The sequence below is a fragment of the Lepidochelys kempii genome, chromosome 25 (assembly GCF_965140285.1).
Source record: "Lepidochelys kempii isolate rLepKem1 chromosome 25, rLepKem1.hap1, whole genome shotgun sequence".
NCBI lineage: Eukaryota > Metazoa > Chordata > Testudines > Cheloniidae > Lepidochelys > Lepidochelys kempii.
Window position 1 is genome coordinate 9,199,845 of NC_136404.1, and position 25,610 is coordinate 9,225,454.

General features: G+C 47.8%; 1 protein-coding gene across 5 annotated transcripts in view; it reads right to left on the minus strand.

Annotated features, from left to right (window-relative positions):
* Positions 1 to 25,610, minus strand: part of JSRP1 (junctional sarcoplasmic reticulum protein 1) — a 40,429-nt gene that overhangs the window by 7,379 nt on the left and 7,440 nt on the right. Inside the window, exons 1-6 of one of the 5 annotated variants that reach the window (XM_073324242.1) lie at positions 14,769 to 14,988; positions 13,542 to 13,617; positions 11,283 to 11,352; positions 10,770 to 10,949; positions 6,548 to 6,685; positions 2,749 to 2,795 (exon numbers count right to left, since the gene is read on the minus strand). In XM_073324242.1, the coding sequence (XP_073180343.1) occupies positions 2,749 to 2,795; positions 6,548 to 6,665 (165 nt within the window). In that variant the 5' untranslated portion in view covers positions 6,666 to 6,685; positions 10,770 to 10,949; positions 11,283 to 11,352; positions 13,542 to 13,617; positions 14,769 to 14,988. Of the gene's footprint in view, positions 1 to 2,748; positions 2,796 to 6,547; positions 6,686 to 9,131; positions 9,215 to 9,257; positions 9,366 to 10,769; positions 10,950 to 11,282; positions 11,353 to 13,541; positions 13,618 to 14,768; positions 14,989 to 25,610 lie in introns of those variants that run through there. The other 4 variants (XM_073324241.2, XM_073324244.2, XM_073324246.2 and 1 more) reach the window with 4 other exon arrangements.

The window sequence follows — 25,610 nt, forward strand, 5'->3', positions numbered from 1 at the left end:
CCGAGTATCAGCCACAGTGTGAGAGATCTACTAGAATCCCCTTCTGTATTCGCTCTGCATCTAAACACTCCTGCATTATACAATACCCCCCAGGGCACTGTCCCACTCCGCCCCAGAGAGCCTCCTCTGGAAACTGGCTGGGGCTGTGGGGGGAAGCGGTGCCGTGCTGAGCTCGGGATACAATCACACTCTTGTTGGGTTCATTTTATTTATGTGATTGAATCCCTGGCACGTGAATGGGAGCCAAACCTTTGGTAAAAGGCATTTTGCTGAGCACAAGCGCTTTGCAGAACTGCTTAGCTGCAGCCGCTAATCCGCTTTGACATGTCTGCCCAGAGGACAACGGATCCTTTGGAGAGAGGGAGCTTAGAAATGGAGATAAATTAGGCATCGAGGCCTGGTTCTGGTTCTAGTCCCTTCCTGCTAGGGTACAGAGAGACCAGGGCTCCCCCATGAATCAAACTGCAGAGGTGCAGTACGACTGACTCATCAATAAATGTGTCAGAGGCACCGGTTCACAGCAGATGGGGGAGAGCTGCCAGTCAACTCGGATCAGTGACAGCAACAGCTGACTGATGATACCTTTGGCTCTGACTGCGCATGGGTGGGCTGTGATTCCCCACAAAGCCCCGAGGAGGCCATGTTTCCAGCTAAATGTTGCCGACAGAAAGGACTCTTGCTTTTGTTCCCAGTGGGGAACATTGGAATTTCCTCACCTGCATAAAGCCAATAGCCCAACCAGTCCTGTAGTTTGGATCTGACTGTGGCCAATGTAATGTGCTTCAGGGGAAGGTGGGAAACCCTCACGGAATCATCGAACTGTGAGAAAGCAGCTGCTGCAGGGAGTCAGTCCTGACCCCCTCTGAGGATTAGTTTACACCTTGAAGCAGGAGGACTGATTTCTTTTATAGTTTTATCTTAGCTAGTGTCACTAGACCCAACTGACCCCGCCCCACTATCCCTGCAGCAAATTGCTGGCATGGAGAGAGGGGTTAAAAGAAGGAGACCTAGCCCAATGCAGGGCTGGCCCAGAAGGAGTGCAGAGAAGCCCGCTTACAGCCCAGAGACTGGGGTAGGTCGCTGGGTGGATAAGGGATGAACTGACCCTTAGGAGAACGGCTGGAGTACTGGTTATTGGAAGACAAAGCCCTGAACAGAAGGGTGGGGTCCCACTGAAGGTTTGCTGCATTTCCCTGTTTTGAGTTGTGGTTTTTCCTGATTTCCTTGGACCTTAGTACCCTGGAAAGGACTGAAGGGTGCCTTGGCTGGAGGGTTAATGCCCAGCTACACTGGACCCCATGAGAGACTGTGACCTACCAGCGGATACCTGAGGCTGGGTGAGTTGTGCCCTGATGGGCCATAAGGGGGCTGTGTACTGGTCCATCTGATCACCGTGATGTTCTAAAGAAGGTTTTCTCTCAGAAAATTGGCTTCCTTTTCATTTCAGTGAGTTCTCTCCTGCTATTCTGTTATGGGATGAGGTAGGCAGGAGGTCTGATAAATGCTCCTAGTCTTATTTCTTCCATTATCACGTTCTCAGTGGTATTTTCAGCAACTCCCCACAAGCCCAATGTATTGGCACCCCAGAAATTCCTCTATCACCCCCCAGTGCATCTGCATCAGCTTCCCAAACTCTCCTTTGCATCAGCACCCCTGAGCACCTGCACCCCACATCCCAGCTCTTCAATAATCTTTAAGAGCCTATTCTCCTTTGCACATTCTGCTGCTTGTTGGATGCTTAGTAACGGTGCTCTTCCTGCCCAGTATCTTCTCTCCTGCTGCCTCACACAACGCCAAGTTGAGCATAACCCCTTAGCCCTAGTAGTTTATGGGAGGCAGTTTTCCACACCTGTGACTGGTCTCTTCCTCCCTGTTCCCCTGAGTCAAGCTATGTGTTATGCCTACAAGTAACAAGCAATGGTTTCCTTGCTGCTTTCCTCTTCTACTGTAAGGCCTTCTGAGGCACTGTTGCCTAGATCCTCAGAGGTATTTAGGTTCCCAACTCCCACTGAAATCAATGGGAGTTAGGGGCCTAAATACCAGGGAGGATCTGAGCCTGTACGTCCTTACTCCTGTAGAAGTCCTGGAGCTGATGAAGCAGAAGTTTTGAGAGCACATGCCACGAGCTCTTCCCCCAGGGAATGGAGGGATTAGGACAATGAGCCATGGAGCCTTTCATGTCTAGGTCCAGCCCAGCTTGGTAAGAACTGCAGATGGCTTCCATCTGATGGCTGTGTGGTGGCCGGTGTTAAATGATTGATAGGAAGTGGGCCTAGTCCCAACAGAAACCTCCCCCCCTCCGGCAATCTGAGGCCCAGGACTGAATGGGCCATGGGACTCCCCTCCGACGTACAGGGGCAGCCCCTCCTGGCCAGAGTTAAGGCACATTGTCACGACAATACAGTGGGTGCTTGCCCTGCACCTGCACCTTTGCTGTGGGCAAGCGGAGGCCTTCACTCTCCAAGGCTGTCAATCCAGCATCTCTCACCAGGGCTAATTTAATCTATCAAAATCATAAGAATCCAAGGCCCTGCTGCTGATTTAACTGGATGTACCAAGTATGCAGGCAAAACTTGGGAAAGGGCCCACCCTACCCCCCAAGATCCGAAGACCAGGCCTCTGCTGCCTTTTTTGTAGGCCGTTAAGGGCTGTTGCAAACGTCTGGTGTCACATCGCCTGGGCCTTCAGCATCGAGACCGTAAGGCTGGAGATAGTTATAAACAGGGTTACTGGACAGATGCTACTTACATGTGAGCTGCTGTTTACCTCCTCTTCGCTTTGTGGCACCTCAGCATCTGTGAAAAACAAGTGCAAGCAAGATAAAACATACATTATGTTATAAACACAAAGTATGGACAGCACGAGGGGCTCATAGCATGTGATCATCTTGCCACCTAGTGGCTGGCCTGCAGAGAAGATAAAAGCCTTACTACTACCACATCAATAAATTCTCCTTTCACTCAAGGAGCTGTGCATCTGGACCCAAAGGTCCTAGCCTCTATATAGACCACAGAATCGTAGGACTGGAAGGGATCTCGAGAGGTCATATAGTCCAGTCCCCTGCACTCATGGCAGGACTAAGTATTATCTAGACCATCCCTGACAGCTGTTTGTCTAACCTCTTAAAAATCTCCAATGATGGAGATTCCACAACCTCCCTAGGCAATTTGTTCCAGTGCTTCACCACCCTGACCGTTAGGAAGTTTTTCCTCGTGTCCGACCTAAACCGCCCTTGCTGCAATTTAAGCCCATTGCCCCTTGTCCTATCCTCGGAGGTTAAGAAGAACAATTCTTCTCCCTCTTCCTTGTAACAACCTTTTATGTACTTGAAAACTGTCACCATGCTGCCCGTGGCCCATGAATTCGTGCCGGATCCCAGGGCTGAAGTAGTGCTATGTTGTGCAGTGAAGAGGATGCAATTACCGGGGAAGATGTCTGGGTGCTTTTCTCAAATAAGTAATCGCTCAGCAAGGCAGGTTTTCACACATATAATTAGACGTAGTAGGCAGGAGTTAAAAGCCAGTTCTCAATTTGCCACACTGAAAATTCACTTTCACAGCAGCAGCCCAATTGGCCTTCAAAAGAAAAATCTGGGTGCAGGAATGGAGCCTCTAGCTGGCAAGCGCCAGGCTACTGGAAGTGATGGGACAAACTCCCTGGACCTCCCAGGCAAAAAAAAAGCTGAGGGAGAAACAGTGATGTTCCCCTCAAAACACATTTAGCTGCTGGCCAGGCCTCCTGGCTTCCTTCTCTGCTCCAGGGATGCACCGAAAACAGGGTCAACGTCAGGCAGTGCTAGAAACTGCAGCCGCAGGTGCAACCGTGCAGGGGAGGTATAGCTCACTAAGGTCTTCTGTCCCTTTTCTGTCCCTTTGTATTTCAAACTGACTGGCAATGGCTGAGGGCCTCCCTCTCTAATCCAGGGGCAGGCAAACTTTTTGGCCTGAGGGCCACATCGGGTTTCCAGAATTGTATAGAGGGCCGGTTAGGGGAGGCTGTGCTTCCCCAAACAGCCAGGCGTGGTCCAGCCCCCACCCCCTATCTGACCCCACCCTACTTCTTGCCCCTGATATGCCCCCCCGGGACTCCTGCCCCATCCAACCCCCCCCCAGTCCCTGTCCCTTGACGGCCCCCCCAGGACCCCTGTCCCATCCACCCCTCCCTGTCCCCTGACTGCCCCTGGAACCCCTGTCCCTGACTGCCACCCACTGCCCCTCTCCTTCCTGACTGCCCCCCTGGGACCCCTGCCCCCATTCAACCCCCCTGTTCCCTGTCCTCTGACCGCCCCGCCCCCTATCCACACCCCCGCCCCCGACCACCACCCCGCACTCCTCTGCCCTCTAGCCAACCCCCCCTGCTCCATGCCCCCTTGCCGCGCTGCCTGGAGCGCTGGTGGCTGGCGGCACGACAGCTGCAGTGCCCAGGGCACCAGGACAGGCAGCCGCGCCGCCCGGCTGGTGCCAGCTACCGCGCAGCCCAGAGCACCGGGTCAGGCCGCGGTGAGCTGAGGCTGCGGGGGGAGGGGGCAAGCCTCCTGGGCCAGGAGCTCAGGGGCCGGGCAGCAGGGTCCCATGGGCTGGACATGGCCCATGGGCCGTAGTTTGCCCACCTCTGTTCTAACCTGATAGAGCCTGAGTGACTAATGACCTGAGATGCACAAGAATCCCCTGAAAAATGCACAAGAATCCCCTGAAAAATCCCCCAGGACTGTAGTGTCTCAGCTGTATGATCTGCAAGGCTAGAAAAGGACACTGGCTGCAGGCTGGATGCTGGTTATTGTCATTCCTGAAACAGTGATCTAAAATACAGTTAGCCTGAGGAACCCAGCCTTACTTCAGAGCTGAGATCTCAGAAAACCCCTGCACTACAGAAGATGACAATAACCCCCTGGGAAGCTGAGAATTTTTGTTTTCCAGTGGAATATAATGTTTATATCTAGTCAGAGCAGACTGAGAGACACTGACCCCTGGGTTACCATCTTACTCCCCCCAACCTACTTCCACAGCTACATTTACAGCCCACTAACTGGAGCCCTGCAGCAGCCCCATCGGAAGGGATCCCAGCTTTCCAATGGCATGTAGTACCAGGGGCCTGAGCGTTAGCAGAGTGAGCACCCAAAACTGCAATTGGTGGCAGATACAAAGCACCTCTGAAAATCGGGTCCTTACGACTGGATCTTGAGACTCTGGCTGTTACGCTTCATTTGTGATGTGATGTTAAAAGGAAAAGCAGATTGGTACTTGGATTTCTCCGGTGGCTTGATACAGTAAATACGATGATGCAGTCATTGCATGATGGGGTTTCTCCTTATTTAGCTCTTAACTGTCATTTTCTATTTCCATTGGTTTGGCATGTATCAATGTTCAACATAAACTCATTAAAATAATGCCTCAATTTAATGAGGCTCTGTCTATCTTGGGGCAAACTACAGTATTTACGGGTCCCATCCGGCCTCATTGACGTCAATGGCAAAATTTCCTTAGTTTCAGTGGGGGGCAGGATTGGGTGTGAATTGCATATGATGTGTGTAAACGTTCATCAAAGCTCTGGAATTTTTTAACCTTCGGACTACCAAAGGACTTTCAGGACCAGTAAGATTCCCCACCTCCACGCCCTAGCACTAATCATGGACCAATGAATAGTAAGAAAATACAGATTCCTGAAATGTAATTTAAAAGGTGATGTCAAGAGAAGAACAATTGAATTTGTCCCTTTTTTCTTTCTGATGTGTAAAGAAGGCCTAATTTATTTATTAATAATTACAAAATTCTACTTGTGTTTTGCATTAGAAATACCAGGAATGTTAAATCTGGTCTTCCAGAAAACAGGGAGTCTTTGATATCCCAAAGAAGACCCAGAGTTATAGACTGGAACCACTTTCTGATTAAAGATGCAAAAATGAGGAATCTTTAACAAAAGAGCTTTTCTCCCAACTGTTTGTCAGGGTTTGAGTGACAGGCATTCCCAGAACCATACAATCCAAAATATTTTATGCAGTCTGAATATAAAAGACTTCCCCTCTCAATCCAGTGTTGCTCTCTTGCTATATATGTTTTAACTCTACTAGTTCCCCAGACATCCATACGGTGTTCTAGGAAAAAGAGTGCAACGGCCCTGAATTCCTAGTATAAGCAAACATGCAGAAAAGAGAACGTTTAAAATCTTCTGTTGGGCCTTTTTTAAGTAAAATGCAATGCTATATAAAGAAGCAAAACTGTGCATAAAAATCTCATATCTTCTCCTTTAGAGGTCACCTTTAAAGAATGAGGCAAATAGTCCAAGGCCTACATTCCTGACATGGATCTTACCACATCTCGAAAAGCCCGCACTAAGCTCTCTGCAAGTTCTAAGGTCACTTAATAATTTTCAATAAGCCATTCTCAATGCAAAGATCAGGATCTTAAGCATATAATCCCCTCACAAGACACCTCAAAGAACATTTCCAATGGTGTCAGCACAGACCAAAGGCCTTTTAACTCCTTGGATGCAAGAATAGCCTGTGCATCCATTGCTGGGGAAGACCAGCGTCACCGTGGGGGTGAGGTACCTTTTCTCACGTCCTCCCTCGACAGCCTTGGAATGCTCTCTGCCAGCCCTGGCAGCTCCTCTATGGCCTCAGGACACTCCAGGTCTCTCTCCAATACCTCACAGGTGCCTGTTGCCATGTCGCTTCCAGGGAGTCTTGCTAAATAGAGGGGTAAAAGAAATGCATTGCATTCAGCACACAACGCAGCTGGCAAGGGGGAGCACTGGCATCCAAGACCATGGAATTCAGGTGGAGTGCCCGAATGACACACATATACATGTAAAAAGAAAAGGAAGACTTGTGGCACCTTAGAGACTAACCAACTTATTTGAGCATAAGCTTTCGTGAGCTACAGCTCACTTCATCGGATGCATTCAGTGGAAAATACAGTGGGGAGATTTATATACACAGAGAACATGAAACAATGGGTGTTACCATACACACTGTAAGAAGAGTGATCAGGTAAGGTGAGCTATTACCAGCAGGAGAGCGTTCTTACAACAATACCCACCTGCTGAAGTGAAGAAATAGATTGACAGAGCCAGAAGAGTACCCAGAAGTCACCTACTACAAGACAGGCCCAACAAAGAAAATAACAGAACGCCACTAGACATCACCTTTAGCCCCCAACTAAAACCTCTCCAGCGCATCATCAAGGATCTACAACCTATCCTGAAGGACGACACATCACTCTCACAGGGAGACAGGCCAGTCCTTGCTTACAGAAAGCCCCCCAACCTGAAGCAAATACTCACCAGCAACCACACACCACACAACAGAACCACTAACCCAGGAACCTATCCTTGCAACAAAGCCCGTTGCCAACTGTGTCCACATATCCATTTAGGGGACACCATCACAGGGCCTAATCACATCAGCCACACTATCAGAGGCTCGTTCACCTGCACATCTACCAATGTGATATACGACATCATGTGCCAGCAATGCCCCTCTGCCATGTACATTGGTCAAACTGGACAGTCTCTACGTAAAAGAATAAATGGACACAAATCAGACGTCAAGAATTGTAACATTCAAAAACCAGTTGGAGAACACTTCAATCTCTTTGGTCACTCGATTACAAACCCAAAAGTGGCAATTCTTCAACAAAAAAACTTCAAAAACAGACTCCAATGAGAGACTGCTGAATTGGAATTAATTTGCAAACTGGATACAATTAACTTAGGCTTGAATAAAGACTGGGAGTGGATGGGTCATTACACAAAGTAAAACTATTTCCCCATGTTTATCTCGCCCCGCCCCACTGTTCGTCAGACGTTCTTGTCAACTGCTAGAAATGGCCCACCTTGATTATCGCTACAAAAGTTTTTTTTTCCCCTCCCCCCGCTCTCCTGCTGGTAATAGCTCACATTACCTGATCACTCTCCTTACAGTGTGTATGGTAACACCCATTGTTTCATGTTCTCTGGGGAGATTTATATACACACTGTATTTTCCACTCAATGCATCCCATGAAGTGAGCTGTAGCTCACGAAAGCTTTTGCTCAAATAAATTGGTTAGTCTCTAAGGTGCCACGAGTCCTCCTTTTCTTTTTTTGCGGATACAGACTAACACGGCTGCTACTCTGAAACATATACATGTGTGACTACATCGCTGCAAGCAATCACTAGCCTTGCTGTACAAACAGTACCAGCCGCAGCACTTCCAGAGAGCCTTTCAGTGGAGGATCTCAAAGACTTGTCACACATTCTCACTACCCTGCTGCGGGCTAGGCCTACTCTAAAGAGGAATAATGTGAGGTACAGAGAGGTTAAGTCACTCAGCCACAGAAGGAGTCAGGGCCAGCACTGGGATTACATCTCAGGAGTTTCCTGGCTCCCAGTCTGCTGCTCAGCCCATTACACCCGAAACCTTACAACATAGATATGTTTAAAGGATCAAGGTTCCATGGATCACAGCAGGAAAACACCACAGGTCCTTAAGATCCTGTGAACAGTGCACCCCACTTGAAATGCCCATGTTCTACTGGAATTTGGATACATAAAACTGAGATCCAGCCCGTGTGTCATCATTAAAGACCCTATGGCAATTTTCTAAAAATAGCGGTGTAAACCATGGTGTTCTGAACCACTTCCAATTTGGGTACTGCCACTGTCTCTAACTTCCCCCTCAAATTCCACGTCTGCTTTGCGACCTGCTCTTAACTGTTGGGCGGCGTTGCTGCGTCCTGCTAAACCGCCGCAGAGCTCCACCTTGGAGACAGCTGCATTGCAGGGACAGGTGAAGCAATTCCCATGTCGAAAGCCCTTTGAGGCGAAAGGTGCTGTGGAAATGTCGGCCTGCTATCGTTAACAGAATGCCAGTGTTCTAATGCGCTAAACCCAAAGCAATTAACACTTTCAGTGCTGCTGCTCCCCAATGCAATCTTCTGTGCTCCCCATTTTCAACTGATTAAGGCTAGCGGGCAGTCAGGATGCATCAGGTATGTGCATTAACTGTTAGGAGGTTCAGAGTTGGACTCTTCCTAAAGCAAGGCTTGCACAGTGAGTTCTGAAATTCTGGGCTCACTCCCCTTTCTGGGCTCAGCTCCTTGTCCCTGGGTAGAGTCTCCGAATAGCAAACCTATCCCCAGGGCTCCAGTACCTGTCCTAGGCACCGCACCAGCCATTGGTTGCGAAGATTGTAGCCACAGGGGGACGCCTGAAGACGTGAAGGGCCCCAGTTGCCCTCTGTGTCCCTCTATTCTAACAATTAAGTCCTTGTCCTCACCCTGTGCCCAAGCTGGGCTGATGCTGCAGGAGCAAGAAGCTTTGTGCAAACAGGAGAGTGAGGCTGCTGTCTGCCAGGAAGGGAAATTTTCAGTCTCAACAGTTCAGCGCTGAGTCATCGATTTCTCTCCCGTCCTGGGCTGCGGCTGCTCGGCTCCATCTGCAGGAAACCTCCTTTCCCAGGCAGCGTTAAGGGACTTGAGCCCGGCTGGAATTTCTCCGTCTCCTCCGCCAGTTCACTGGCTGCTCCTGCCTCCCAAGTGCTGAACTGGACTAGGGCTGTGACACAGCTACAAACCAGAGGTCTATCAGCTGCCAATACCAAATGTGGTTCATGGAGACCCTGAAGTCCCACTCATGGCTGTTACCTGTGCCATTTATTCCGTACCACATCTGACAGAACTTTTGGGCTGGGAGGTGGCGTGTGCTTACACACAGACACCATTGTTTCAGGATTCCGACAGCTGAATGAGGGACAGTTTGGAACCCCATTCACACCCATCATGTGTCCCTGCCTTCACAAAGCAAGGAAGCCTAAGCTGACAGCTTGGGTCTCATAGACTCATAGATATTAAGGTCCGAAGGGACCATTATGATCATCTAGTCTGACCTCCTGCACAACGCAGGCCACAGAAGCTCACCCACCCGCTCCTGCAATAAACCTCTCCCCTATGTCTGAGCTCTTGAAGTCCTCAAATCGTGGTTTAAAGACTTCAAGGTGCAGAGAATCTTCCAGCAAGTGACCCGTGCCCCATGCTGCAGAGGAAGGAGAAAACCCCTCAGGGCCTCTTCCAATCTGCCCTGGAGGAAAATTCCTTCCCGACCCCAAATATGGCGATCAGCTGAACCCTGAGCATGTGTTCAACAGAGTAGAGGGTCCAAATGGTCATAGAACAGGTTACACCAGCCAGCAGAACAGAATTTGGTTTCATGGGTCAGATCTCTGAGATCTCAAAGCATTTTACAAAGTAGCAGTTAAGATACTAACACCGTGACAACTGCGTAGGCCAAATGTAGCAATTACAGCTCACACACATAGTCTCTGCTATTCAAACTCCTTCCTCCACTTTGCCCTCTGAATCCTTTTAAAGACTCACCTAAGAATGTCTTATGGAGTGTTTCCCCCGCACACAACCATACACTTGGTCTGTTGGTTGTACATGCCTTAGTGCAGGACTCCATAAAGAACCTAACATGTCTGTAGACACCATAGAGGTAACATATAAATAATCCTACAGTTCTACCTTCATGTCAGCAACGACTTTTCAGAGACGAGCTCAGGTCCAAGATCTGAAGTGTGACTCCACGACTAACTCACACCAAGGAAGCTTCCAAAAATAGCCCCCTTCCCCGCTCCATCAGCTCCTTCAAGATAGCGGAATTACAGGCTCTTTCCGTACACAGATCTATCCCCGGCTAGCCAGCAACTAACTTCGGACTCCAGGCAAGCATTCCATGGCCATGGGTTTTCCTGTATTCGCTGAAAAGAGTTAAAACCCCACAAAAGGCATACCTAGGGCTTGAATGCAGCCGTCTTGCCTTCAGCCTCTTGTCTGGCTCAGTCTCTACAGAGTAATATACAGCAACAGGTGCTGATTTCTGCCAGAGCAAAATATCAACCAATCACAGGAAGCTAATGCCACCATAGCTTTAATATTCAGCCCGGGGAGACAGAAGAGGGTCTGACTTCACTCTGAAAGAGAGAGAGAATAACATGAGGCTCATTTGCTTCCTTTCATGACAGATCCATCTGCTTCCTTGGCTGCTCTCAGGAACAAGGGAACCATGGAGATGTTACACATAGCAGGGATATAGGATGGGAAGGATGAAGGGATAGCCTATGAAAAGCAATAGGGTTGGGAATACCCCGACAGGAATATGGTGCTAGGAAGCCGGGACTGCAAATCTGTCAAATGTTCATTCCCCAAACTGGAGCTTGTTGAGAGCACAATAGTGCAAAGTGCTTCATTAATGAATGTTTGTGAAGTGCTACGGCAGAGTGCTGAATAGCAGCAAATGCAGTTACCTTGAGTTGAGGAACTCCTCATTTCCAACAGCATATGCAAGAGGAGAATCCGGCGGAGTGGATTCAGACACTGAAGTTACAGAAGGGTAAAAAACGGACATTATTTCCTAGTGTCAAGAGCAGGTTCTTTATTTGCAGATGACTCAAATGGCTGAACTTCCAACGTGGGACCTGCTCCTATAACCTTTATTCTCATGAGTCCGACTGAAGACGATGGGGCCACACATGGAAGGGGGATAAAGTTGGGCACCTTGCTGTGTAGAGGTCTGCTCACAGCTGTGTTGCTGCCCTGTTAACCCGGCCTTGCAAGGAACTGGCTCCAGCCAACCAGCAACAGACAGGAACTCACCCTAGCCCCTCTCCTTCCATCGCACTCAGTCTGATAGCTGCCCCTGCCACTGTATTGTGGGGGTGCTTGAAAACTTAACTGGGAACATTTAAATACTAACATGATTAACCTCCTCCCTCCCCCCTTAAAAAAACAAGGAAACAAAATACCCCACAAAAGGCGCTAATGCAAAAATTCTGTTGCACAGTTAAATAATAGTTTTTTAAAACAGGGAAATGCAAAAAGCCAGTTTCCTCCCGTAATGCAACCCACATCATGGGTATTCTGTGGGCCAATACCTGGGGCAGATCTTGGCCCCTGCACAGTGGTGCCAAAAGAGCTGGAAAGCCAGAAGTTCTGGACCCTGAGGCTACCTCCTGGATGTGGGACTCCTTAGGTAGGCTGCAGCTGCTATAGCGGGGTCCCTCTTGGCTCCTGCTGTGCGTGAGCATAGGGGGTGGGAGGCTGTCCTCAGGGTCTTTACTCCCGGAGGCTACTGTACCCTATGCGGGGCACTGGCCCAACAGCCTGTTGGTCCCACAGCAGAGTGTGTAAAAGGTCATTTAATACCACTTTTACCCCCGCTCCTGAGCTGGGCTGGATGCAGCCCAGGATCTGGGTCTATATTTCTAAAAGCAGAGGTCCCAGGTCTGTAAACCCGTCCTACTACACGAATAGTATCACTGGACTCATGGGGACTACCTGCATGTACAAAGACTAGGGCAAACCTTTAACTGTGCGTGTAGCAGGTAACATTACGCAATTAGCACAAAAACAGGAGAACCTTGTATTGCCAATCCCAAGCATGCACAAATCATGAAATTGGCTTACACAGCATGAGATTTAAAAAAAATGACGTTTGGGTTGTCTTCCTGGGCTTCTAGTTCAGCTTTTCAAGCTTTTCTCTCCAAACAAGACGACTAGAAACTTAAATTTTGGGCTTTTTAAAATGCGAATAGAGATTCCTGCGTAATTACCAGACTCCAGCCACGGGGGCTTTCAGAAAAAAAACAGAGATAAATTGTTTGTTAAAATATAAATGTTTTCAATAGAGCTGAAAACAACTGAAATATCAGAACAGGGCAGTTTCTTTAATTGAGGTTCTTCTCTCCCCCCCCCGGCCCCCCCCCCCCCCCGCAAAAGAGCGCTCTGCTGTAAAAGCTTTAATTTCAGTTGCTGTCCCTGCTCTCCAGCCTACGTGATGGGAAATCACTTTCCTGCGGGACTCCAAACACAATAGTTAAACACCTGATTGCCCAACAAAAACTGTATGAGTGAGCGATCCCGAGGCCTGCGCCTAGTCCAGGGCACTGCAAACACTTTGAAATGGTTCTGTCTGTTGCATATTGCTAGTTGTTTTTAGGCTATCAAAGCTTTATTTTAAAAGAGTAATGATAAATTAGTTTAAAGATGACCTTTAAAAAGTGCCCGTCATTGCTGCTTTTATGATGTATTGACTGGCCTGACCTTGTTTCAAGACTTACGAACCCATTATCTAGCCTTCTCAGGACCAAAGGGTATTAGCTGAAAGTGACAGGGAGGCAGCATGTGAAATGAAAGGAAGTTACTGGATCACCGACATACCTGATTGAGGAAAACAGATCAACACGGAGCCAGATTTGCAAGAGAGCTCAGCTCCATTTAGGCATCAAAATAAGTGGCCAGATTTTCACATGAGATCTGCATGCTGAGCTCTTTTAAAACCTGGCCCCGTCTGTGGATGCTATGCATCCGAAAGCACAGCCTAACTAGTGGTTACTATATGTATTCAGCAAACCAGAAAGGGACTGTATGCTTTTCAGGGTAGGGACTCTGTCTTCCCTCTTTGCGGGGACAGTGCCAAGCATGCAATGGGCCCAACTGTAATATAAATATTATTTACTGCTGTTACTGAAGACTGAACCCAAAGCTTTCAGTGGGAGTGGATGTACCTTTAAATAACGACCCTCTGTCTGTACTAACTTGACTGGCTTTTGTTCTTTCTTCATATTTCTTGCTGTGATTTTCCTGCCAGATAAGGTCATTGTAAGTAATTAAAAAGGCATATTTGGTTTATTGGGTTAGGCGATGTAATGAAAACAAAATTCTAAATGGCCTAACTCAAAGCAGAAGGGATTTTGATTCAATCATGTTTCATTGGTGCTCATGATATCATAATCCAACTTCTTCTAGAGTCTTCCAGGAAAAACATGGTAGTCAAAACCTGAATTTTTAGTTAACAAAAACCAAAAACAAGCAGTACTTCCCCCACTCTCCTTTTCATAGCTATCACAGAGCAGCAAACTAGGACAAATCCATTCCCCCCCTTTACAGGGAAATCTTTCAACGAATATACAGGTACCTACAATGAACAGGGAGTGGGGCTGGTTTGCCTCCACAGGCAAATGCCTTCACATCTTTAGCTCTAAAGAGCTCACTGACAAGTTATAAACACTCCAGTCTCCACTGGACAGTTTAACCAAGGCAGATGCAGGAAGGAGTTTCCCAGAGGCAAATTCTTTTCTAATCCCTTGAAATCTCACTGGATCCCAGTTTCTCACCTGACCTGAATCAGATAAAGTGTTTCTGGGACCAAACGAGCTCGGAGAATCTCTGTAACATTCTCTAATTCGCTGAGATGACGTGAAGCAGAAAGTCCCTGCTGGAATGATGCTGGAGGGTAATTGATCAGCGTTGGCCTGGTGTTGTGTGCTGAATGCTCACTGAGGGCTTGCAGTGCTAAATATTGAGTTGCTGAATTTTATTTGTAAATGGGAATTTCATTTACTTTATGTACCCAAGCTGTGATCATGATTTATGACTGGTCTATGTATGGAAATATCATCAGCTTTACTTCAGGTTTCAGAGTAGCAGCCCACGAAAGCTTATGCTCAAATAAATTTGTTAGTATCTAAGGTGCCACAAGTCCTCCTTTTCTTTTTGCTTTACTTCAAATATTCCCATCGCTCATGCGCCGTTCGGGGGGTTTACACGGCTGAACTCCGATATGAGGTGAAATGATAATCAAGGCTGCAGCATGACCAAACCAAATTCTGCAGCAGCAAAATCCTTACATTCCATAGCAATGTTACTTTATCCAGCTACCAGCATATTTCTCTCTGCCTCCCTTTCCACCCTTCCGCACATACTCCTGTTGCTCACAGTTGAAAAATACTCACAAACAAAATTAGTTGTTGATGATTTTCAACAATGATTAGTGTTGAAGATGGATTTTCACTATGCCCTCTAGGCAGCTCAGCTCCATTCTCTGGCTCTCTGCTCCTATGACAGCCAGTGACTCAGTCCAAAACCACCTCCTCCTTCCCCTGTGTGCTAGGGAAGGAAGGAGTCAGTAGCCCCAGTTTCAGTGGCTCATTTTCCCAGCTCTCAGTTGCTCTGCAGTCCAGGTTTACTAGCTTGCCAATCTATGCCTCTGGCTCCCCTGACTCCATCTCTGGCTATCCATGCCTTGGCTGCCTGGTTCCATGGACCAGTGCACAGAGAATGCCCTGCAATCCACTCCACCACTCCACCTCCCCCTTTCTCTTGTGGGGAACGCTGGAGATCAAGAGGAAGCTGCAGGCAGGTTCCAGCAGGGCAGGGAAACTGAAAACAAACTCCAGGCTGCAGCAAATTCTGCAGCAAAAACGCTGAACTGAATGGCATTTTTCTGAAATGCCATCTTCTGTGGCTGCAGAATTATGGAGTCCGCAAGGCCCTGATGGAGAGAAATGGGACAAGTCACACCACTCAGAGCTATTGTGTCAGGCAGATTGATGTAAGTGACACCGCAATGGTTACATTTGGTTTGTTTTCCAAGTTATCTCCCGAACAATAGGGTCCACAAACCGTTTTTTTTTTTTTTAGATTCAGGACTACAATTCTGTAGCAAGTGCCACAGATACAAACTCCCCAATTACAAAGGGCACTGATTATAATTTGACTTCTAGAGCTATCATGATGCTAAAGAGATGATGCAAGATATACGACCCTGGACTTTGATCTTATCAGACCTCAGAAGCTACACAGAGAGACAAGGTGTTTAACAGAAGTTGGTCCAGTAAAACGTATTACCTCATCCACCTTGCCTCTCTAATATCCTGGGACCAACGTGGCTACACCAAGCTAAGCAGAGGCAGGCTGAGTCAGCGCTTGTGTGGGAGATTGCCAAGAATATCTAAGTGCTCGAGAAAATGCTTGTCACAAAGTCACAGGCCTCATGCTCTGGAACTGTTCAATGTGAAGCCAGACAGGACTCTGGGTAAAGTGACTCCTCTCAGGGTACGCTGTCCAGGACAAAAACCCTCCTTGGCTATGGCCTTCCTGGGTCTGACCTCAGAGCACTCAGCACCCCTGTTCTTACCGTACACTTCCCGCAGCAGGTCCACCTTGACTGGCCCCCTGGGGAAGCCAGATGGTCCCTGCACCCCAACTTTGCACTCAGCAGTGACTCCCAGCCAGTGTTGTAAAACATAAGGGTTTATTAGTCAACAGGAACACAGCATAGAACAGAGTTTGCTAGCACAGAAATCAGGAACTTGCAGCAAAGTCCATCTGGAGTGGACCCTGGGCTCGGTGCTCCAGACTCCCCGCTCCGAGTTCCAAACAGGAGACTGACCCCTCCCAGGCACCCGACCTCCAACACCCCCGTTGCCCTTCCTCTGGTCTTCGTCTTGCTTCATGGGCCATGTGTCACTTGGTTCCATCCCCCTCCTGATTCTCAAGTTATGAGGGGCATCGGCCATCACTTACATGCAGGCAGCTGGAGCCACCTCACCTGCTCCCGAGGGTCTCAGCAAAAGTCACACACCCTTATTCCCACCACCTAGGCATTGGTGCAATACACAGGGAACTGAGGTACACACAGTATTCATGCAAAACAGTAAGACTCACACAGGCTCATGTACAACATAACAAGGGGAAAACCCTCACTTCATCACAATGCTGACTCCCATTTTCACGAAGTGTGGAAGGAAAATGGTCTCACCTAGATAAAAGTACACACCACCTGCAGGCCAACGACAAGCTTTTCTTCACTGTGAAGGCTCGACAGCCAGACTTAAGATGGCTGCAGCAAGCTCATAATGTAAATTGTTTAGGAGGACTATTCATTCAGTGCAAACCAAACAGCTGGGAATGAACTCTCTCTCTAATGTACTTCTCTGGCCCTCATTACCACAGTATCTGGGCACCTCCCACTCTCTATTGTATTTATCCTCACAGAATGCACAGTGCTGTTATCCCCATTGTACAGATAGGGAACTGAGGCACAGAGGCTTAGGCCGGGATGCACAAAAGGAGTTTAGTGCTTAAGTCCCAGTTTCGGGACCCCTGCAATGCACAAAACTCCCACTCAACCCTGTAGGTGCCCAAACTCGCTTGACATCTACATTTTTGCAGTAAAAGTTCCCTCACAGCCTATGTTTCTGCCTCTGAGCATGCGTACCGCTGCCTGTCTCCAGCCATCTGCTGCCTACCTCCCACGTAAGCTCCAGAGTGATTTACAAACTGGGGGAAGACCGGTGTTCAGCTGCCTACTTCGGGTGCTGGGCCCTATCTGGTAAGATCCCCCTGAGCACACCTACCGGATTGGGCCCCTTGGGTGAGTTCACACAAAACCGCAGATGAGGACGACCTCCCTCATTTTTAGCCCAGTGGTTAGAGCACTCACGTGGGACAGCCAGGTTCAAGTTCCCCTCCACGTATGTGCGGGAGAAGGGATTGAACTGGGATCCACCACCTCTCAGGTGAGTGCCTGAACCATGGGACTGTGGGATATTGAGGTGGGGCTCCCTCAGACTCTCCTGTTGAAGTTGTTGCACTGTGGATAAATACTAGAAGAGTCTTTGGAACCAGGGAACCAGATTTTAGGCCCCCCAAATCCTGGGTGAGCGCTCTGCCCACTAGGCTATTGAGTCAGTCTCATGTGTGCAGGCTCTCTCTCGCCCAAATGACCAAGTATTTATCCATAGTGCAACAGTGTTGTCAGGAGAGCCTGAGGGAGCCCCATCTCACAATATCCCATAACCCCGTGGTTCGGGCACTCACTTGAGAGATCGCAGATCCCTGCTCAACTCCCTTTCCACCTCCCCCAGAAGCAGGGGGGACTTGAGCTGGGGGTCTCCCACATCCCAGGGGAGTACCCTAACCACTGGGCTAAAAGTTACTAGGGAATGCCTCCTCCTCTTCTCTGCCTCCCCCCTAAAATTGCAGAGGTGCCTGACTTCAGGAAACAGTGAACAGCTGAGAATGGCTAGCAGGGGTAGGAACCTCTGCGGGAGGCAGGGGGGAAGGCTCAGCACATATCCCTCGGGTTGGCATCTCCCATTGCCTAGCATAGGCAGCTTCCTTCCTAGCGGGCTGACTTTTGTGAATTGCAATCTACGTGCCTTTCTCTCCCCATTCATTGTACAGGAGCCTAACTCATGCTTTGTGAATTGCAGTAATTGTCTAGGGGCCATGACACTGGGTGTCACAACGCCTAACTCCTGTGCATCCAGGCCTCAGTGACTTGTCCTAGACAAGGTGGGAAATCTGGGGTGGAGCTGGAACTGATGCCAGGACCTCGGCTAGTGCTCTAACCACTGGATCATCATTCCTCTCTAATTTAGCAGTGTCTTAGCATGCCTTTGCAACTAAAAGAGTTTTCTCTTGGGTAATAATAACAATAATTAATAATCCCTAGCTCTTATCTAGTGCTTTTCATCCATAGATCTCAAAGCACTTTACAAAGGAGCTCTGTATCCTTATCCCCACTTTACAGGTAGGGAATCTGAGAAACAGGGAGGGACTTGCTCATGACTTGCAGTGTGAGTCCTTTCTCCTACTTACACAATTATAGGAAGGCCTGAAGGAGGACAGGTATTGCAACATGACTCAGCCTCTTTCGGGTCCCTGGTGGCAGAAGGTCCCCTCAGGGACTGTAGTGTCCCAGGTGATTATGGTTGCCATAGCAACTCAGAGAGAGCCATGGTTTTTGAGGGTTTCATCGTAACAGCCCTGTGAGTCTGTATCCGCAAAAAGCAAAGGAGGACTTGTGGCACCTTAGAGACTAACCAATTTATTTGAGCATGAGCTTTCGTGAGCTACAGCTCACTTTGTACCACTGGGAACTTTAAAGACCAGGGCCTGGAGTTTGAAATGGATCTGGAACTGGATGGTGGTCCGTGAGGCTCCAGGAGCACGGGTGATATGTGCTGTCATCAAACTGTTCCATTCAGGAGGTAGGCTTGCCTGTGATAGATCAAGAGCAGTTTCTAGTTTCTAGTTCTAGTTTCTGCCTTTCCCTTTCCTGTTCCTACACAGGATACTTGGCAGGGGGCAAGCCTGGAAGGGACCCAAGCAAGAAACAGCATAGCTAGGCCCTCATCTAAGGCGAAACAATGACTCCTCCTTGCTCGTCAAGACAGAAGGAGGCATTTCTGGAGACTATTTGGGTCTCCAGTACAATGATGAACCCAGCAGGACCCCAAGACTATGTTAACCACTGGAGTGCAGATACCCCGACAGAGGACAAGATCACAGTGTGACAGCTCCCTCCTGCATGTCAGCTCCATACTTCCTGTATTTAGCTTGAGCCAGCTGCCTTTCGTCCAGCTGGGACAAAGCAGCGGCTGTGCTGGACACACAGAGTGATGGTGTCAGAGTCTGTGTTATCTGATCGTTCCCAGCAACGGTTAACAGGACTCAGGACTGCAGGACACCCCAAACAAGGGTCTGCCACAGAAGAACAGGGGACACTAGTCTAATGCAGTTCTCTAAAAGCTCTTTGGTGTACCAGCAGCTCTTTGTGATCGAAGGCATCAAGTGCAATTTCTAGATCAAGCAGAATTTACATGGATGTTTCACCCATGTCTGTGGCCGTAAAAGGAAAGGCCCATCAGCGTCACTGTCTCTGTGCTCCGCCATGTCCGAAGGGGTTTAGCGTACTGGTGCCGGTCAGGTGGAGCTGACTACATGTGTTCTCTCTGCACATTAGAACAGAAGGATTATCAAAATTTCAGACTCTGACCAATTATTGGCTTGAACAAGCCCTAATAATCTTCCATTCTGGCCTCAAGCCAACTTCAATCACCTGTCCTGCTGCAGTGGTAAAAATTCAGGTGTTCAGATGCCATGAATCAAGTCTGTCACATAGAACGGACGCCTGTTTTCAACTCTTGGTTTCTTGCACCCCAGGCTGTCTGGGGCTGACACTGCTTGTAGAACTCCTGGGTTCAATTAGGAACCCCTTATTCCCAGGGCCACAGTGCACTTGGCATTGCTACATGACAGGCCTGAGTTTGATTTGTACCACGGGCCAGCAGGGGCCTGAAATGCTTTTTCTTTCAACAGCAACCCCTCTGGCGAATTCTGTGGTTGGAATTTGAGAAGTCTCAAGAAAAGAGCGGGTTGGTTGTAATTGGGGGATCTACAGGGCTCAATCTAGAGCTGACTGGATCTTTTTTTTTTTTTGGATCAACCCCTGAAACAAGGAAAAAACCCACAGCAACAAAAATGAGTGGGGGGGGGGGCAGAGAGAACAGTTTTTAACTGAAAATGAGTTTTTTCCAGTTTTGCACTAAAACAAAATAACAAATTTTGAATGAAATGAAACACTGCATCCAACCTAATATTTTTTCTTCCAGTTATTGGTTAGTACTGGGTTGGTTCTGGGTGCTTTTCACTTTTTAAAAGACTTCTGTTACGTTTCTAAATAAAACATTTTGAAATGAAAAGTCAAAATGTGTCATTTCAAAATGGCCACCATGAAATATTTCCACTTCCAAAAAAAAAAAAAAAATCCCAATTTTTTTCCAGCCCAAACTACACATGGAATTTGATCCAAATGAGCAGCTTTAGTGCTCTAAAAATGCATTTTTGGAGACTGTACTGTTCCCCAATTGGCCCTGTTCTAGTTCCATCAAATGTAATCTCCGTATGTCTTTCTGAGGTGGTATCTAGGCTCACCCATCATATTCTCTGTCTCATCCCTAGTCTGAGGCCATGCATTCTGGCTACTCTCCTTTCATACGAGACAACTGCAGACAGCACCCGTACTCCAGAACTCGCGGAGCAAAGGGCCCAAGAACAACCTGATGTTCCTCCTTGAACCTTGCAAGCCCAATACGTGCGGGAAAGGGGCTGTGCCCCCTGTCTGGTATTTTTCACAGGTATTTCTGACTATTTAGTATCATGTTCTAAATCTGGGTGGCACTGGGGACTGCACTAGAGAGTCCCTCACCTTTAGGTTACTGCTTCAAAGCCAGTTGAGGTCACCAGTGATAAAGCTGTTATTACCTGACTGAACTGAGTTTGCTGGGTCTCTATTTGCCACTGGACTTTGCAAAGCCAACAAAGGAGACAATTAGTGCCAATCTCAGCATAGAATGCAAGGACAGAATACACCATAGAACATGAACTCTCCTCCTGCTGTTAGAGGCCATTCATCCAGCTGAGGGGGAGACACATTGCTAGGGGAGGCCTGATGGGGGTGCGTTGTGGGGGAAGCTTGTTCTAGCAGTGAGCATGCTGTAACTTATGGAGTGGATGGCTCTCCCTCAGGGATCTGAATCAATACCTTTCACCAGCCCTGCAGTCATATGAATGTAAAAAAGCTTTTTTAAAAAGCACTCGTAATCTGCTGTGCCTCCCAAAACCCTTACAAAATGTGACTCCATCTCTGTAGGTAGAATGCTTTCGCAAGCTCTCTCTGTGATCAGTCTTAAGGAATCAAGGCTTTGAAATGGCCTTGTATATTACACGATCTCTCACTCTCTTTGTATGTGTATATATAGGACACACACATACAGAGCAACTCCACATTAAAGCAGATCAGATCACACTCTAATCCACGTGTGACCTAAATACCCAGACTTACAAATCTCAGAAGGTTTTCACTCTCTTTATTTGGCAGGGGCAGCAGCAATTGGGTCAGCTGAAACAGGAGATGCTGGATCCCATTAAATGCTACTTTTAGTCTTGGCTGCTTTCAATAATTGTTCCATGATACATTTTCTCACAGCCAAGTGCTGTTCAGGGATAATCATTATTCTCTTTGAAGATTTACAGCCGTTAGTACCTCTGAGGAAAATATACGTGAGCGACTGTTTGAACGTGACATTTCAAAAACACTGTCCTTGGGATTGCCATGCAGGAAAGTGAAAACAGGCCCCACTGTTTGGCTCTTAAAGGGCCACTGCTGAGAATTAGTAGGTTTAAGAGTCAATCTAACCTGAAATATTAGACTCCATTTGACAGATGGGGAAACTGAGGCAAAGGGCAATTCAGGGACAAGGTTGACTTTTATTCCTTGCAATGTGTAAGGAGTAGCATGTAGCTGCACAACCTAGGAGCAGAGTAGGGAAGGAAGCATGCCTCAGTCACAATTCCCTCTCTGTTTTCCCCCCTGTTCCCCAGGGTAGTAATCTGCTATTGACACTGACGACTTCTACTTCCCCTCCCCCCACAAGCCGGCTAAGTCAGGTTGACATATTTGTGTGGCAGATCCAAGGATCCACAAACTCCTTGCCCGTCTCCACCCACACCTCAACCACCTGTGGGGGGAATGGAGAGGGGGAGAGGATATACCAAGCATGCAGCCCTCTGCACCTGCAGCCATGATGCAAGGGGGGAAAGGTAGGGACTAAGGGGGAGTCTTACCCCTCCTCACACCCTATATAGCCAGGTCATGATCTGGCCCTAAGTGACACATTGAGAGTCAATGACAGAAGCTGGAGCAGAGCCCAGAAATTTCAATTTGTAGTCCTGTTCACAAACCTAATTTCTGCCATTGCTTCCTGCGAGCCCCGAGGCAGACAAATTGGTACATGTCCATTCTCTCCTATCACAATCCCTATTCATTTACAATCCTCGGAATCAAGCTGCAATGAAACACGTTTCCTTGATGCTGATGGTTCCTCGGGTTTGCTCAGAGCAGGGCATGTGCAAAAAACCTAAAAACGGTCTACGGCCGCCTCCTACAAGTGTGAGCAGCGAAGTCTGAACAGTAAAAGGGGTCTCATCCAATACAAAGATTCCTATTTTGTAGCAGGGAAAAGCGTGTAACTGTGCTACTGTGGCTCTCCCTGTAACTCAGCCTTTTGCAGAGATCCTATCTCACAGCAGAGCTAGCGCTGGCTATTTGCAGCTCTGCTTTTCTTTATTTGGCTTGAAGATAATAGAGGCCTACGCCAAGGCTCTAAGTGCTCTAACACCCTTAATAACACAATAAACTCCTAGCAACATTAAGTGACCTTTTCGATAGCAACACAGCCAGACAGATACCTAGAGAAACTCCTTTCTGTCCCTTTATCACTGCGGGAAGCATTAAGCATACCCTCAGCCCCTTTCAAACCTCTCACACAGAAGGCTTTTGCACCATGCCTGGAAGCTCATCAAATCTGGGCTATTTCAGAGCAAGCTCCTGAGCCTGTGCAGAGAACACTCTGCCTGCTGTCCCCTCTCTTTTACAGTGAGGGGATCCAGCTAGAGTGCGCCTGCTGGCTACAGCTGTGGTAGTATGCCACCAGCAGAAAGGCCATCCCTCGGGTAGGCCAGTCCCACACCATTTAGGAGTCTACAGGTCATAATTACGGCTTAAACTCCAACTGGAGGCCGATGGGCAGCCAGTGAAGCAATGTCAGAATAACTGGAGGGGCGTGATCTTCAAGGAAATAAATCCTAGGCTGGCTTTTTCCAAGATCCTTCTGTTCCCCCAGTTCTTTCTACAGGACTTGAGTCCTACCCGTCCATCTTGCAGCAGCTTCTCTTTTCCTGTTGTTGCCGGCCAATGAACTGCCAAGTTAAAATTCAGGAGCCTTAAACATCACCTGCAAATGGATTTTTAGACATTGAGCTCATGGGGTTTTTTTGGTTGTTTGTTTTGTTTTTTTACTTCTTTATGATGGAGAAAGAAAGAGCCTAAAAGGTTTGGTTTCTACTGGGGTTTTTTTTTTTTTTTGGTTGTTTGTTTTGGTTATTTTCCCCTCTCCCTCTCCTCCTTTAAACCTTGGAAATCTCGAGAATGTCAACTCTGAGAACATAAGAATGGCCATATGGGGTCAGACCAATGGTCCATCTAGCCCAGTATCCTGTCTTCCAACATTGGCTGGTGCCAGATGCTTCAGGAAGAATGAGCAGAACAGAGCAATTTATCGAGTAATCCATCCCCTGTGGTCCACTCCCAGCTTTCGGCAGTCAGAGATTTAGAGCATGGGGTTCCATCCCTAACCATCTTGGCTAATAGCCATTGATGGACCAATCCTCCCGGAACTTATCTAATTCTTTTTTGAACCCAGTCATAGTTTCAGCCTTCACAACATCCCCTGGAAATGAGTTCCACAGGTTGACTGTGCATTGTGCGAAGTAGCACTTCCTTATGTGTGTTTTAAACCTGCTGCCTAGTGATTTCATTGGGTGACACCTGGTTCTTGTGTCATGTGAAAAGGTAAATAATTCCATATTCATTTTCTTTGTACCATTGATGATTTTACACACCTCTAGCCTATCTCCCATTAGTTGTCTCTTTATCAAGCTGAAAAGTACCAGTCTTCTTAATCTCTCCTCATATGGAACCGTTCCATACACGCAGTATTCAAGGTGTGGGTGTATCATGAATTTACATATTGGCATTATGATATTTTCTGTCTTATTATCTATCCCCTTCCTAATGGTTCCCAATAGTCTCTTAGCTTTTTTTTTTTTTTTCCCTGAGGCTGCACATTGAGCAGATGTTTACAGAGAAATATCCATAATGACTCCAAGATCTCTTTCCTGAGTGGCAAGAGCTAATTTAGACTCCATTTTGGATATATAGTTGAGATGTTTTTCTAATGTGGATTACTTTGAATTTATCAACATTGGGCAAGACAATGGCAGACGAAATTCAGTCACCTAGTTTTGTGAGATCTCTTTGTAACACTTCACTGTCAGCTTTGGACTTAACTACTTTGAGTCATTTTATATCATAGGCAAACTTTGCCACCTCACTGTTTACTCCTTTTTCCAGATCATTTATGATACTGAATAGCACTAGTTCCAGTACAGATCCTTGGGAGACCCCACTATTTACCTCTGTCCATTGTGAAAACTCATCATTTATATCTACCCTTTGTTTCTTGTCTTTTAACCAGTTACTGATCCATGGGAAGATCTCCCCTTTTATCCCATGACTGCTTACTTTGCTTAAGAGACTTTTGTGAGGGACATTGTCAAAGGCTTTCTCAAAGTTCAAGTACCCTATATTGACTGGATTGCCCTTGTCCACATGCTTTTTGACACCCTCAAAGAATTCTAACCGATTGGTGAGGGATGATTTTCCTTTACAAAAGCCGTGTTGACTCTTTCCCAACAAATTATGTTGATCTCTATGCAGTGGTGCAAGTGGAATCCATTTCTTACCGGTACCGGACGGGTGGGTGGGGGGGAATGGGAGGCCTCCTCAATTACAACACAGAATACAAAGTATACAGTGTTCACTTTATATTTATTTTTATTACAAATATTTGCACTGTAAATAACAAAAAATAATTCAGATTCTTAACTAACTTCAGATTCTTAAATCTTGGGTTGAGTGCTGTAGCTATCTTTAAAAATTTCACATTGGTTCCTTCCTTGCATTTTGTCAAATTTACGAAAAACGTGCTGGATCATCATGTATTCTGCATTATAATTGAAATCGAGGGTTGGGGTGTGGGGGGGGTGAGGGCTCTGCCTGGGGCTGGGGATGAGGGGTTTGGGAGGGGCTCAGGGCCAGGGCAGAGGGTTGGGGTGCAGGGGTGAGGGCTGTGGCTGGGGGTGCGGGGTCTGGGGTGGGGCGGGGCTGGGGATGAGGAGTTTGGGATGCTGGCAGGCTGCCCTGGGGCTGGGGCCAGAAAGGAGGACTCCACAGTCCCCCCAGCCCTCTTCCCCCTCACCCCCTGCGGCAGCACACTCACCTGGCACCATCACTGCACATGCTCCTAGGGGCCAGGCCTCCCTCAGGTCCAGGAAGCCCCCTCGCCTCCCCTGTGGTGGGTGCGGGGGGGGGGCTGCCATCACAT